The sequence below is a fragment of the Salvelinus sp. IW2-2015 genome, linkage group LG36, assembly GCF_002910315.2.
Source record: "Salvelinus sp. IW2-2015 linkage group LG36, ASM291031v2, whole genome shotgun sequence".
In the NCBI taxonomy this organism is placed as follows: Eukaryota; Metazoa; Chordata; class Actinopteri; order Salmoniformes; family Salmonidae; genus Salvelinus; species Salvelinus sp. IW2-2015.
In genome coordinates, this window is record NC_036875.1 from 25,951,918 (window position 1) to 25,967,158 (window position 15,241).

Sequence of the window (15,241 nt, forward strand, 5' to 3'; positions counted from 1 at the left end):
GCGAACATTGCAAAATACGTTATTCAACAATTTTAACCCACCACTCGTGCGCGTGAACAAGCGTCTGCGTAGCCATGCGCTAAAACATAACTTGGTTCTATTTTACGCTCTACGCGCTAAAAGTCCCCTCCTTATTGGATATCAGGAAGAGACAAACACACGTGGATGCATGAAAGACAAACGAGGAGAGATGAATGAATGATAACTAACTAGGTTTCTCTTCTTATCTGTGGATTAATAGTCGGGCGTGGAGACACAATTTTGTATGACGCCGGGTCACAATTCTACAAAGAACCAGCTAAAAAGAGGACCATATGCATGTAAGGTAAAATATCAACCCAATGTTCACCTCCCAATATAAACTAGCTAGCTAGCGAAATGTCCATGAATGTTTCGACCTCAATTAATATAATTGATTCACAGTTGATTTTGGTATTTTATTAACCTGCATGATCGCGTCAGGTGGCGATAGATTTTACTTCAGAATTTTAAATATTTTTTATGATCGTGTTTTGCATGAATGTATTGATGTGAATATTTGTTTATACTGTATATGTGTATAAAAGAGAGCGTTGGTCTCAGCATGACTCCCTGTCAAAATTATTTTATAAATAAAATAAGTTGTGTGTTGCTTCACACAGGCACAATGATGGTACGACTTGATAGAAATGAGAAAATAAACTCTTAAAAGTTTATAAAACATCTACAGTGGGGCAAAAAAGTATTTAGTCAGCCACCAATTGTGCAAGTTCTCCCACTTAAAAAGATGAGAGAGGCCTGTAATTTGGAAAAGAAGTATTTGGTCACCTACAAACAAGCAAGATTTCTGGCGCTCACAGACCTGTAACTTCTTCTTTAAGAGGCTCCTCTGTCCTCCACTCGTTACCTGTATTAATGGCACCTGTTTGAACTTGTTATCAGTATAAAAGCCCCCTGTCCACAACCTCAAACAGTCACACTCCAAACTCCACTATGGCCAAGACCAAAGAGCTGTCAAAGGACATCAGAAACAAAATTGTAGACCTGCACCAGGCTGGGAAGACTGAATCTGCAATAGGTAAGCAGCTTGGTTTGAAGAAATCAACTGTGGGAGCAATTATTAGGAAATGGAAGACATACAAGACCACTGATAATCTCCCTCGATCTGGGGCTCCACGCAAGAGCTCACCCCGTGGGGTCAAAATGATCACAAGAACGGTGAGCAAAAATCCCAGAACCACACGGGGGGACCTAGTGAATGACCTGCAGAGAGCTGGGACCAAAGTAACAAAGCCTACCATCAGTAACACACTACGCCGCCAGGGACTCAAATCCTGCAGTGCCAGACGTGTCCCCCTGCTTAAGCCAGTACATGTCCAGGCCRGTCTGAAGTTTGCTAGAGAGCATTTGGATGATCCAGAAGAAGATTGGGAGAATGTCATATGGTCAGATGAAACAAATAGAACTTTTTGGTAAAAACTCAACTCGTCGTGTTTGGAGGACAAAGAATGCTGAGTTGCATCCAAAGAACACCATACCTACTGTGAAGCATGGGGGTGGAAACATCATGCTTTGGGGCTGTTTTTCTGCAAAGGGACCAGGACGACTGATCCGTGTAAAGGAAAGAATGAATGGGGCTATGTATTGTGAGATTTTGAGTGAAAACCTCCTTCCATCAGCAAGGGCATTGAAGATGAAARGTGGCTGGGTCTTTCAGCATGACAATGATCCCAAACACACCGCCCYGGCAACGAAGGAGTGGCTTCGTAAGAAGCATTTCAAGGTCCTGGAGTGGCCTAGCCAGTCTCCAGATCTCAACCCCATAGAAAATCTTTGGAGGGAGTTGAAAGTCTGTGTTGCCCAGCAACAGCTCCAAAACATCACTGCTCTAGAGGAGATCTGCATGGAGGAATGGGCCAAAATACCAGCAACAGTGTGTGAAAACCTTGTGGAGACTTACAGAAAACGTTTGACCTCTGTCATTGCCAACAAAGGGTATATAACAAAGTATTGAGAAACTTTTGTTATTGACCAAATATTTATTGTCCACCATAATTTGCAAATAAATTCATTAAAAATCCTACAATATGATTTTCTGGATTTTTTTTTCTCATTTTGTCTGTCATAGTTGAAGTGTGCCTATGATAAATTACAGGCCTCATCTTTTTAAGTGGGAGAACTTGCACAATTGGTGGCTGACTAAATACTTTTTTGCCCCACTGTATCTGTTACTGGGCTGTTCAATCACTGGCAACTAAGAAAAGCTTCTGTTGTAAAAGAGAGATTCTCCACAATCCAGAGTTTTATTTCCACAGAAAAATTATATGACTGCAAATGAACAGGCAGCAGTTAGTGTTTACAGTTCCCAGTATGTGCTATCAACAAGATGCACATGCACAAGGCCTTGAGGAACTGTACATACAGCTGATCCATTCCAAATTACACTGTTACATCTCAGCTACTGTGACAGCAGAGATGTCCTGATGTCGCCTGTGTTCTACAGTCCGTAACCCTGAACCTAATTCCAATAGGAAATCACTGTTCCTGGGATGTCTGCGTGTTTGGAAGATGCCTTCTGCTGTAGTACTGTATCCACTTGTGCTCCTTCACCTGTAGCATTTCCCCGGGCGGCCTCCTGAAGGCATCTGCAGGGCTATGTGATGGCTATGACGCGCCAACTTGCCGTTGAGGAAGAGCAGAAACACTACGGTAAACTGGCACCAGAAGCAGAGGGTGAAGCCCAAGGGAGAGGTGTGCTGCCAGAGCAGAGCCACAAACACCACATCCCCCGCCGACAGCATAGCCGCTACCAGCACCAGAGCCGACCCCAGGCCCCACCACCGTTCCCGAGTCCAGGCCCTCACTCACTTGCGACATTACCAGCAACTCCAGGCCAAAGATGGCTCCCACACTGGCCAGGGAAACCAACACGTGACACAGGCCCACCGCCACCCCCTTAGTCCTGAACCCAGTAACCTTGGTTATGTCGCTCTCCAGCAGAGTTTGAATCAGGTGATTAAGAAGGAGAAACTTGAATACCAGATCCAGCTGTGTAGAATACCTTGGGTGCATTCTTTCATGTGAAATAAGACCGTAGGCATTTGAGGGAACAAATCAAAGACTAATTGGACTAGTGTTACTCGAGAAAAAAAAAAAAAATTACTATTTTAGAAAAAGACCATAACAAAGGTAAACAAGAAAAATGTAATTTCTGAACGTAAGCAGGAATATCATATTTTACTTTTGAACAGAGCCAACAACTACAGGTTAAACTCAAATAAATCATACTATTTAATGGCATACTGGTTAACATCTCGCAGACCTCACGAAACAATAACACGCTAAAATAGTTATAATTTTAAAAGATGGATAATTTTAAAAGATGGATACAAATGCGTTAACTAGAAACAACAACACAATTAATTACCATTTTTAAAAGCTTATGAAAATCTATATAAAACAGAATTAAACAACAGTTGGACGGATCTTAAAACCTCTCTGGGATAGGGTCTAGTTTCCTGAATTTCCACCTGACTGACGTGCCCAAAGTAAACTGCCTGTTACTCAGGCCAGGAAGCCAGGATATGCATATAATTGGTAGCATTGGATAGAAAACACTTGGAAGTTTCTAAAACTGTTAAAATAATGTCTGAGACTATAACTGAATTGATATGGCAGGTGAAAATCTGACCAGAATTGGGGGTTTTTAGCTCCCAGGCTCTTATTATGGAAACCTATTGTTTCTATGTAAATCCATCTCCCAAATTGCAATTCCTATGGCTTCCACTAGATGTCAACAGACTTTATTCAATGTTTCGTGCTTCTTTTTTGAAAAATGAACAAGTATTTGTAGTTATTGTTAGGAGACCACCTGGACAAAATCAGTCTTTCGGCGCGAGAGGGCGCGCGGTTACGAATTTTCCTTTCCTATTGAACATACTACTTTCCGTATGAAATATTATAGTTTATTTACATTTTAGAGTACCTGAAGGTTAAACAGAAACGTTTTTTGACTTGTTTGGACGAAGTTTAGTGGTAGCTTTTTGGACTCCTTTGTCTGTATGTTGAACGAGTGGATTACTGAAATCGATGGCGCCAACTAAAATCCTTCTTTACATCCCAAAAGTCAGTTTACTAACAAAACGACCATTCATGTTGTAGCTGGGACTCTTGGGATTGCAGACAGAGGAAAATCTTCAAAAGTAAGTGATTTATTTAATCGCTATTTGTGATTTTGTGAAGCCTGTGCTGGTTGAAAAATAGGTTGATGTGGGGCGCCGTCCTCTGACAATCGCATGGTACGCTTTCGCCGTAAAGCCTTTTTGAAATCTGACAACACAGTTAGATTAACAAGAAGTTAAGCTTATAAATTATATAAGACACTTGTATGGTCATGAATGTTTAATATTATGATTTCACCGGATGTTGTCGGCTTGTGTCCCGTCTAAGATCTTAGACTTAACAACCCAGAAGCAAATATCAGCAGACAAAAAATAATCACTAAAAACAGAGATCACCCAAAAATAAATATTAGACACTGTTAAAATATTAGTGCGGAGAAAAGCACAATGAATGTGTTGTTTTACAAAAGAGTCCTATTTAACATTCTGGGACAAAGTAGTGCCACTATTTACACAAATGACAACGAGTCATTCAATTCAGTTCTTCCTAGTTCCATCTATCAAACAGTTATCTCAGTTATATTAAAACCAGGAAAATCTGGAGAGTCCCCTGCTGATTACAAACCCATATGTTTAATAAATTGTGAGAATAATAACAAAGCTCATAAACAAACAAATGGAAAAAGTCTTACCAGACTTAATAAAAAATTCTATAGTACTTTTCGTAAGATTCTCAAAGCTCATTAATTATTGATACATATCAATCAATCCAACCACTCAAATTCATAGATGGGGCTATGGTTGCAAGGACTGACCATGCATATCAAGATTATGGTTTTAACCATGTTTTGAGACAATATAGTGTTTTGTTAGTGGAATTAAATAATTCCTCTAATATACTCATTAATTAAATTCAATCTGTCTATTTATAAGAATTTGTAAGATACTTATTAACATAAAATAGACAGGATACAGTCTTATTAAAATTAGATAATAGTGTTTATTCTCGGAGCACGCTGCCATTTGATCATAAACACAGGTTTATATACAAGATATGACGTCATAGGTTACAGAATAAGTCTCATTGTCCTGACGAATAGAAAACAGGTTCAAAAGTTCATTCCAACTTCACAGCACACACTCATGACACACAATATAATCAATTATCCTGAAGGCTCACTATAATTTATTACCACTTTAGCAGACAACTCAAGATAATGGAAGACCTAAAAAGTTACCCACAGCCTTATCTAAACATCTCAGGGCTAAGTTGGGTCAGTTCAACCATAGTTTAATGACCCTTTTTGCTTACTTTATAACCCACAACACAAATCTCTTTTCACCAGGCGTGCAGAGTTCAATTAGTTATAGTTTTATCTAAAGCTAGAATTTGTTTGAACTATTTATTAACAAAATTCCTAACATGTTTACATTTACTTTGTTTACAAACATTAGTAAAACAAGCTTATATTTTGTGTTGTGATGAGGAACGACAGTTGAACAAAGCTCATGAGGCATTTATAAGTTATGTTGTTTTAAGAATATACGTTCTGGGATTCTTCCGAAGGCATTGAGGAGGAGTACACCACATCAGTCACTGGCTTCATCGATAAGTGCATCGATGACTTCATCCCCACAGTGACTATATGTACATACCCCAACTAGAAGCCATGGATTACAGGCAACATTCGCACTGAGCTAAAGGGTAGAGCTGGCACTTTCAAGGAGTGGGACTCTAACCCGGAAGCTTATGAGAAATCACACTATGCCCTCCGACGAACCATCAAAAAGGCAAAGCTTCAATACAGGACTAAGATCGAATCGTACTACACCAGCTCTGACGCTCGTCGGATGTGGTAGGGCTTGCAAACTATTACAGACTACAAAGGGAAGCACAGCCGAGAGCTGCCCAGTGACACAAGCCTACCAGACGAGCTAAATAACTTCTATGCTCGCTTCGAGGCAAGTAACACGGAAACATGCATGAGAGCATCAGCTGTTTGATCACGCTCTCCGCAGCCGATGTAAAACCTTTAAACAGGTCAACATTCACAAGGCCAGACGGATTACCAGGACGTTTACTCCGAGCATGCGCTGACCAACTGGCAAGTGTCTTCACTGACATTTTCAACCTCTCCCTGTCCCGAGTCTGTAATACCAACATGTTTCAAGCAGACCACCATAGTTCCTGTGCCCAAGAACACCAAGGTAACCTGCCTAAATGACTACCAACCCGTAGCACTCACATCTGTGGCCATGAAGTGCTTTGAAAGGCTGGTCATGGCTCACATCAACACCATTATCCCAGAAACCCTAGACCCACTCCAATTTTCATACCGCCCGAACAGATCCACAGATGATGCAATCTCTATTGCACTCCACACTGCCCTTTCACACATGGACAAAAGGAACACCTATGTGAGAATGCTATTCAATGACTAAAGCTCAGCGTTCAACACCATAGTGCCTTCAAAGCTCATCACTAAGCTAAGGACCCTGGGACTAAACAGCTACCTCTGCAACTGGATCCTGGACTTCCTGACGGGCCGCCCCCAGGTGGTAAGGGTAGGTAACAAATCCCCAACGCTGATCCTCAACACAGGGGCCCCTCAGTGGTGCATGCTCAATCCCCTCCTGTACTCCCTGTTCACTCATGACTGCACGGCCAGGCACGACTCCAACACCATCATTAAGTTTGCCGATGACACAACAGTGGTAGGTCTGATCACCGACAACCACGAGACAGCCTATAGGGAGGACCGTGTGGTGCAAGGACAAAAACCTCTCCCTCTAAGTGATCAAGACGAAGGAGATGATTGTGGACTACAGGAAAAGGAGGACAAAGCAAGCCCCCATTTCTCATCGATGGGGCTGTGGTGGAGCAGGTTGAGAGCTTCAAGTTCCTTGGCGTCCACATCACCAACAAACTAACATGGTCCAAGCACACCAAGACAGTCGTGTAGGGCCTCCCGGGTGGCGCAGTGGTCTAGGGCACTGCATCGCAGCGCTAGCTGTGCCACCAGAAACTCTGGGTTCGCGCCCAGGCTCTGTCGCGGCCGGCCGAGACCGGGAGGTCCGTGGTGCGACGCACAATTGGCCTAGCGTCGTCCGGGTTAGGGAGGGTTTGGCCGGTAGGGATATCCTTGTCTCATCGCGCACCAGCGACTCCTGTGGCGGGCCGGGCGCAGTGCGCGCTAACCAAGGTAGCTAGGTGCACGGTGTTTCCTCCGACACATTGGTGCGGCTGGCTTCCGGGTTGGAGGCGCGCTGTGTTAAGAAGCAGTGCGGCTTGGTTGGGTTGTGTTCCGGAGGACGCATGGCTTTCGACCTTCGTCTCTCCCGAGCCCGTACGGGAGTTGTAGCGATGAGACAAGATAGTAATTACTAACAATTGGATACCACGAAATTGGGGAGAAAAGGGGGTTAAAAAATTTATTTAAAAAAGACAGTCGTGTAGAGGGCACAACAAAACCTATTCCCCCTCAGGAGACTGAAAATATTTGGGATGGGTCCTCAGATCCTCAAAAGGTTCTACAGCTGCACCATCGAGAGCATCCTGACAGGTTGCATCACTGCCTGGTATGGCAACTGCTCGTTCTCCGACTGCAAGGGACTACAGAGGGTAGTGCGTACGACCCAGTACATCACCGGGGCCAAGCTTCGTGCCATCCAGGACCTCTATACCAGGCGGTGTCAGAGGAAGTCCCTAAAAATTGTCAGACTCCAGCCACCAGAATACCGCAGTGCCAAGTCTAGATCCAAGAGGCTTTTAAACAGCCTCTACCCCCAAGCCATAAGACTCCTGAACATCTAATCAAATGGCTACCCGGACAATTTGCATTGCCCAAGTATTTAACTTGATCTGAATAGTTGTCATGGTGTTGTATTCCCTGCAACAGCCTCCACTTGACCGAGAGGCAAAAGCGGCGGCGAAACGAGTCTTAGGATATCGAAAGTACAGTGGCAGTTAAGTTTAGCTGTACAGTACCAGTAAACACACCTATTCATTCAAGGGTTTTTATATAGCTTTACTATTTTCTACATTGTGGAATAATAGTGATAACATAGCTATGAAATAACACGTGGAATCATGTATTAAACAAATCAAAATATATTTTAGATTCTTCAAAGTAGACCCCCTTTGCCTTGATGACAGCTTTGAACACTTGGCATTCTGTCAACCAGCTTCACCTGTAATGCTTTTTCAACAGTCTTGAAGGAGTTCCTACATATGCTGAACACTTGTTGGCTGCTTTTCCTTCACTCTGCGGTCCAACTCATCCCAAACCATCTGAATTGGGTGGAGGTCAGGTGATTGTGGAAGCCAGGTCATCTGATGCAGCACTCCATCACTCTCCTTCTTGGTCAAATAGCCCTTAGACAGCCTGGAGGTGTGTTGGGTCATTGTCCTGTTGAAAAACAGATTATAGTGGGACTAAGTGTAAACCAGATGGGATGGCGTATTGCTGCAGAATGCTGTGGTAGCCATGCTGGTTGTGTGCCTTGAATTCTAAATAAATCACAGACGGTGTCACCAGCAAAGCACCCCCACACCATCAGACCTCCTTCTCAAAGCTTCACGGTGGGAACTACACATGCAGAGATCATCCGTTCACCTACTCTGCGTCTCACAAAGACACGGCGGTTTGAGCCAAAAATCTCCCATTTGGACTCATCAGACCAAAGGACAGATTTCCACCGGTCTAATATCCATTGCTTGTGTTTCTTGGCCCAAGCAAGTCTCTTCTTCTTATTGGTGTCCTTTAGTAGTGGTTTCTTTGCAGCAATTCAACCACAAAGGCCTGATTCCCGCAGTCTCCTCTGAACAGTTGATGTTGAGAAGTGTCTGTTACTTGAACTCTGTGAAGCATTTATTTGGGTCGCAATTTCTGAGGCTGGTGATTCTAATGAACTTATCTTCTGCAGCAGAAATAACTCAGGGTCTTCCTGTGGCGGTCTTCATGAGAGCCAGTTTCATCATAGTGCTTGATGGTTTTTGCTACTACTTGAAAAAACTTTCAAAGTCCTTGACATTTTCCAGATTACTTTAAGGTCAGTCAATGATGGACTTCTCTTTGCTTATTTGAGCTGTTCTTGCCATAATATGGACTTGGTCTTTTAACAAATAGGGTTATCTTCTGTATACCACCCCTACCTTGTCACAACACAACTGATTTGCTCAAACGCATTAAGAAGGAAAAACATATAAAAAAACTTTTAGCAAGGCACAACTGTTAATTAAATGCATTCCAGGTGACTACCTCAAAGCTAGTTGAGAGAATACCAAGAGTGTGCAAAGCTGTCATGGCGAAGGGTGGCTACTTTGGAGAAATGTTAATATAAAATATATTTTTTATTTGTTTCAAAACTTTTTTGGGGTTACTACATGATTCCATATGTGTTCATTGTTTGTCTTCACTATTATTCTACAATGTAGAAAATAGTACACATTAAAAAAAAACTTGAATGAGTAGGTGTGTCAACTTTATACTGGTAATGTATGATTAACAAACATTATTCATAAAACAATGTAAGTCTCCTTCTGGAATAAACTCCAGAAGTCCCCTCCCCTAGTTATTCAGCCAGAATTGACTTATTTAGTTTTTTACAGTTATTAGAAGTCCGGTCACGGGATACTCTGCTATCGCCAGGAGGAGACAGGAAGGAAGAATGTTCCTTCCATGAGTGCACAGAGATATTCGTGGCAAGAATATGGCCATTGTAGATTCCCAATCCCACTCCATTTCTACCCAATTATTTTATGAACGCACTCTTCTGAGTGGAAACGTTGTCTCAAACCGTGAGAAAGCAGTGCAAAGTTCAACTTGCCTCCTGTGAACCACTGTTATAGAGCCCCACAGTGGAGGTGTCATAATACCAATAAAACCTAGCGAATTTTAGAAACACTGAAAATAAGGGCTGTGTTTTGTGTAAGCTTACCCTAGCGTGACGTTTTGATAACCGTGTAAATCTCTAGGACAAGGTGACTTATATTTGGCTCTTTTTACTGATTTTGAAAATGCTCATTAGCATTAAAGTAGACATCATGCAAGATTACAAATTCCTGCATGTCATGTCTAGCTGACACCTTAGATAACAGGTATTGTGTCAATTTAAAACATACAAGACATTCAGAATTGTCAATTTTAAAGAAATGTAGACGATTTATTCATTACTACATTTAGCTAACATTAGTTAATCCAGACATTTTTACCTTTGCCTCGATTCGGCAGTTATTTTCGATTGGGCAAAATTTAATGGTGGAAAAACAATTGGAATAATTTTCCTTGTTTGACCACTAGGTTTTATGGGTATTAATGGTACTGTATTGGTTAACTGATAAGAGCTAACCAATCCTACAAGAAGTATAAAGATATTGGGGAGCTGTTGGAAGCATTATTCAAGAAACGAGTGTTTCTCATGACATTTGGCCAAAGGAGATGGTGCAACAAAACAGGGTGGTAAATGGACAATAAAGTATTCTTCTTGATTTTAGTTTTAGATTTACTGAATATACACATTTATTTAAATGTGCGGAGTCAGACAAGTTAGTAAGATCTCATTTCATGAAATAACCAAGCATGACAACAAATGTTAAAACAAATGTAGACTTTATGGAGTTCCTGGGCTGTACAACCAGTTGAGAACATTCACTAGGAAATTGCTGGTGGAGGACGGCTTGACTCGGTCCGTAGCGGCGGCTTGTCAGTCTTGTATTCTCAGCTTGACCATAGGTGGTCCACAATAGGCATTCAGCGTTCACATGCAATACAGTCACAAACATACCTGGGTCCAACACATACGTAAAATACATGCGGTGGGCTTGATTTCTTGTTTTGTACCAGTTGAATAGTCCAAAAAGTGCCAACTAAAATCACCCCGCAAGCTACTCCACTAAACTAAGCACACCTCTAGAATTACAAAGTATTTTACATATGCATTTGCCCCAGATGTTGTAGCAGAGGGCATACTACTGGAATTTAAGGCATCTCACAGGGACGAGGTGTGGGCTGACCACAGAGGTCATGGTTCTACACTGCCAGCGATCGGCCCAGTCAGTTCTTAGACTCCGTACTTCCCTTTAAGCTCCTCTACCAAGGCAATGTACTCCTTCCTGGCATTATCTTGGCTCTTTCCTGTAAGAGGCACAAGGAAGAGAAAAAACACATTCATAAAACATGCTGATAACAGGTTACTGTTCAAAGATTGTCTGGCTCAACCAGTACACTTATGACTGTAAATGCATTGAGCTGAAGGGATCCACAGCTGTCTAAATCCGATTCCCTGTGGAGTACAAATCACTTAAGGTGAACAGTGCCCTCTACAGTTTAAATGTGGGCAGGACTACAGGAAACACACCTTTCTCCTTCTCCCAGGCGTCCCACTTGGCTTTCCCAGTGAAATCAAGCATCCCAGGACGAGCTTCAGAAACAAAGTAAAAAACACAATCAACAGACTATACTCAATACAATGAGTCATCTACACTTGAGGGGTATCACAAAGCACTGGATGCTGGCTTACCGGTGTTGACATCGCCCACTTTGGCCTGTTTGAACAGAGCATAAACCCTGAGCATCTCTGCATCTGCTGGCTTGGCCTTAAGCTGCTTCACCTCCTCTGCAGCCTTATCAAAGTCTGCCTGGGTGGGATAGAAGCAAAATATGTGATTTAAAGTCAGATAAACAGAGAAAGAAAAGCCTACACCTGAAAATGGCTGCTTCCAAGTGAAATCGGAGAGATATGATGGCTTTAGACATGAAAGGTTCCTGTACAATCTCATTACAAAATGCCAGCAACCTTACAGCAAATCTATGTCAGAAAAAGGTTAAGCTAGATAATCACCGGATAGCAATTGAGTTAGCACTGGCGTACATTGAACCTTGATCTCATATAGGTCTATTTGGCTTAGCCTACAGGTATTAAATCTGCATCAGTCATGATGACATTCCATTGTGAGCAACTGGAGACCAGAATGGCAGAACATAGAAACTGGCCTCAACCAGAGCTACTGAGTATGGAAACCAATCATTGTTGCTGAAAAGGAGGTCTATGCTGCCAAGAAAGAAAAAAACAGCCCCCCCAGCAGTACAATGGGTCCTCTGAGTGGGCTGAGCAACACTACAAAATGCCACACTGGATGTGTCACCCTGCCAACTGTGCCAGGGGGGAAGAGAGACAAAACACTGGTTGCTTTTCCTTTTGTATAGCCTAGGAACATAGGCAGTCTGTTGCCTCCACTTATAGTTTGGCCATTATTAGTGTCACTGAAATGTTTGGTGTCAGATGGCCTGGATGTTGATTTTGCAACCCACCCAGAGGAAAGATTGGATTGCAAATCACCCTGGTCAGAGTCCAAGTAGAGGTAATAACCTGGGGGAAGGACCTAACCCTTATCTGTACAGCCTCAAAGGCAGGTTTTAAAAGACAACACATTAAGTGTTTTGGGGTTCCTGAGTGGCGCAGCGGTCTAAGGCACTGCATCTCAGTGCTAGAGGCGTTACTACACACCCTGGTTTGATTCCAGGCTGTATCACAACCGGCCATGATTGGGAAACCCATAGGGCGGCGCTCAATTGGCCCAGTGTCGTCCGGGTTAGGGTTTGGCCGTGGCAGGCCGTCATTGTAAATAAGAATTTGTTCTTAACTAACTTGCCTAGTTAGATAAAGGTTAAATAAAAAAAGTTTCCAAAAAAGTGCGCATCTATTAGCTTTGTGCACCTGCTCACTCAGACATTGTAAATGTTATACCACAAAACAGTTCCAGGGAAAAAGCTTTGCATTGCCCACCATTTACAGTCCTAGTCCTGCCAGATACAAAAGCATTGTGTATCAATGCAAATATAATGCTCATTTGAGTCTAGGTCGATGCAGAGAAGGAAGGAGACAACCCGGCAAGGTGCTTATGTATGAGAATGTAGCAGCTACCTACAAAATAATCTGACCCGAAGGTAATGGCTAAACAAGCACATTATCTGAACTTAAATTAATAAAACAGCCACGGTCTTGAGTTTTAATGTTAAAATATGTGTGAGGCAACACACTAAAAATGTGACACAGCCAAAACCAATGTAATCTAATCTACTCAGCTAAACAGATATCCAATATGCTTTGGCCTCTGCTTCAATAGGAGGACAGAGATCAGGTTGCCAAACTCACTGATTAAAATATTATCCATCTCCCTGGCTACAACTCACCTGTGAACTTTTATAAGGGGTATTCATTACGGAAACATTTACCGTTTTAAGAACCAAACGGAAGCAAGCAGCGTAAAACGAGAGTTTCTATTTGACAAATTCAGTTAGGTCCCGCCCTGTTTCGTTTGCTTCCGTTTTAAGAAATGTTTTGCGACAGAATCGGCGTAATGAATATGCCCCCAGGTGAGTGGCAGAGGGCATAAGCTGAAGGGACAAAGTACAAACCGGTCAAATAAATGTGATCAACTCCAACAGTGCTTTTACCTTCAATTTGATGGAACTGCATACTTTTTTTCAAATCAAATACTTACTTACAAGCCCTTAACCAACAATGCAGTTTTAAGAAAAAATACCTACAAAGAATATAATTAAAGAGCAGCAGTAAAATAACAATAGCAAGGCTATATACAGGGGGTACCGGTACAATGTGCGAGGGCACCGGTTAGTCGAGGTAATATGTACATGTAGGTAAAGTTAAAGTGAGTATGCATAGATAACCAGAGTAACCGGGGGCGCAATGCAAATAGCCTGGGTAGCTATTTGATTAGATGTTCTGCAGTCTTATGGCTTGGGGTAGAAGCTGTTTAGAAGCCTCTTGGACCTATACATATACCTAATTTAGGTATATGTAAACATATAACGTGACTAATATATATATATATTCATTCCTCTAACCAGAAACACAGATGCTTGCCTTTTTTTCTGCAAGTTGTTCAATAATGGGTTTATTAAATGGGAGTTTATGACCCTGCGTTCCGGGCGCGAGCCTTCTTGCCTTCGAGTGACCATGTGATTAAGAGTTGCGCAAAACGGCAACATTTCTTCCTTCATCCTATAAGAACAAGCTAAACTTTAGTCAACGTTAGATATAATTACTTTCACATGCTTCTTCTCACCAGGATATTACGCAAGCAATCATATACAACAGAGGCGCGTGTGAAGTCCACACACAATCAGTGCCTTGGGCTATGTCAAAGCCGCACCACACCCTTCAAGCAGGGTGACAGAAGTGCCAAAGCCAGGCAATCCTCTGGCGCTCTGGTTTGCCAGTGACATTAGCTTGCTAGATATTGAGCTGTCAAACAAATGAAATGGTGGTTTCATCGGGTTGAAGCATGGGCATTGCGCCTTTTTAAAGGCAATAACATTAATCAAGTTCAATTCAAAATTGCCACAAGACCGACGGGGATAACTAGTAACTAAGTTACTATAAGTAGTGGTGTCAAGTGCCAACTCCAGTTTGGCAAAAACGATACGCTCTTTACTTGTGTTCTAGCTAGCAAGCTAACTGACCGTTAGCTGACAAAGCCTAGTCGACATGTTAGTGAAACTGCACTTGGACCAGGAAATCAAAATAATACAACTACCTATGCATGTTATGGCAACTAGCTACAATATAATGTAAAACAAAATACAAATTCGATCCAAACCTCAGACATGATTCAATTCCTTTTGAAGGCCCTTAGTACAGTCACAGAACACTGCTGGCGTCCACAGCCCAGAACTAACGGAAAGGAGAGTAGACCGTTCCTAATGTGTGTGTCGTGAGCAACAGCGTGAGCAACAATAGTGGAATCGGTGGTTCGCCTTTAAAATAAAAGTCACCCATTGAAACATGCAAACGGATAAAGTGCCCAACGTTCTGAAGTCTATACATTCACAGTGCGATTGTGTCAAATTAACTAATTATTGTATTTTTTTGAATATATATATATATATATAACATTCCAACCTTGTTTAGCGTTATCGGTTAGCATCAGTTTCAATTGGGGACTTTTATTTTGAAGGCAAACCGGCGACTATTGTTGCTAATGCTGCTCACGACACAGTGATCTGTTCCTCTAAGCGTTTCGCTACTGTGCAAGGCGATACCGCCCCTCAATTCCATTGGTAGATTTAACTAATGACATTCACGCATCATTTCGGTTAGTTGGGGTAAGTGAAGGT

At 42.2% G+C, this 15,241-nt stretch overlaps 1 protein-coding gene across 1 annotated transcript; it reads right to left on the bottom strand.

Annotated features, from left to right (window-relative positions):
* Positions 1 to 10,694: 10,694 nt before the first annotated feature.
* On the bottom strand, positions 10,695 to 14,917 carry LOC111959758 (acyl-CoA-binding protein). Its single transcript, XM_023981553.2, has 4 exons — positions 14,725 to 14,917; positions 11,622 to 11,739; positions 11,460 to 11,522; positions 10,695 to 11,236 (listed from the first exon to the last, which is right to left on the bottom strand). The coding sequence occupies exons 1-4, from the start codon at positions 14,731 to 14,733 to the stop codon at positions 11,163 to 11,165; spliced, it is 264 nt and encodes an 87-aa protein (XP_023837321.1). The 5' UTR covers positions 14,734 to 14,917; the 3' UTR covers positions 10,695 to 11,162.
* Positions 14,918 to 15,241: the final 324 nt, after the last annotated feature.

Excerpts from the sequence above, each read along its gene's own strand:
- LOC111959758 (XM_023981553.2), bottom strand. Across the intron at positions 11,523-11,621 it reads AGTGGGCGATGTCAACACCG|CTCGTCCTGGGATGCTTGAT; the intron begins GTAAGCCAGCAT and ends TTGTTTCTGAAG. Across the intron at positions 11,237-11,459 it reads CGCCTGGGAGAAGGAGAAAG|GAAAGAGCCAAGATAATGCC; the intron begins GTGTGTTTCCTG and ends TGCCTCTTACAG.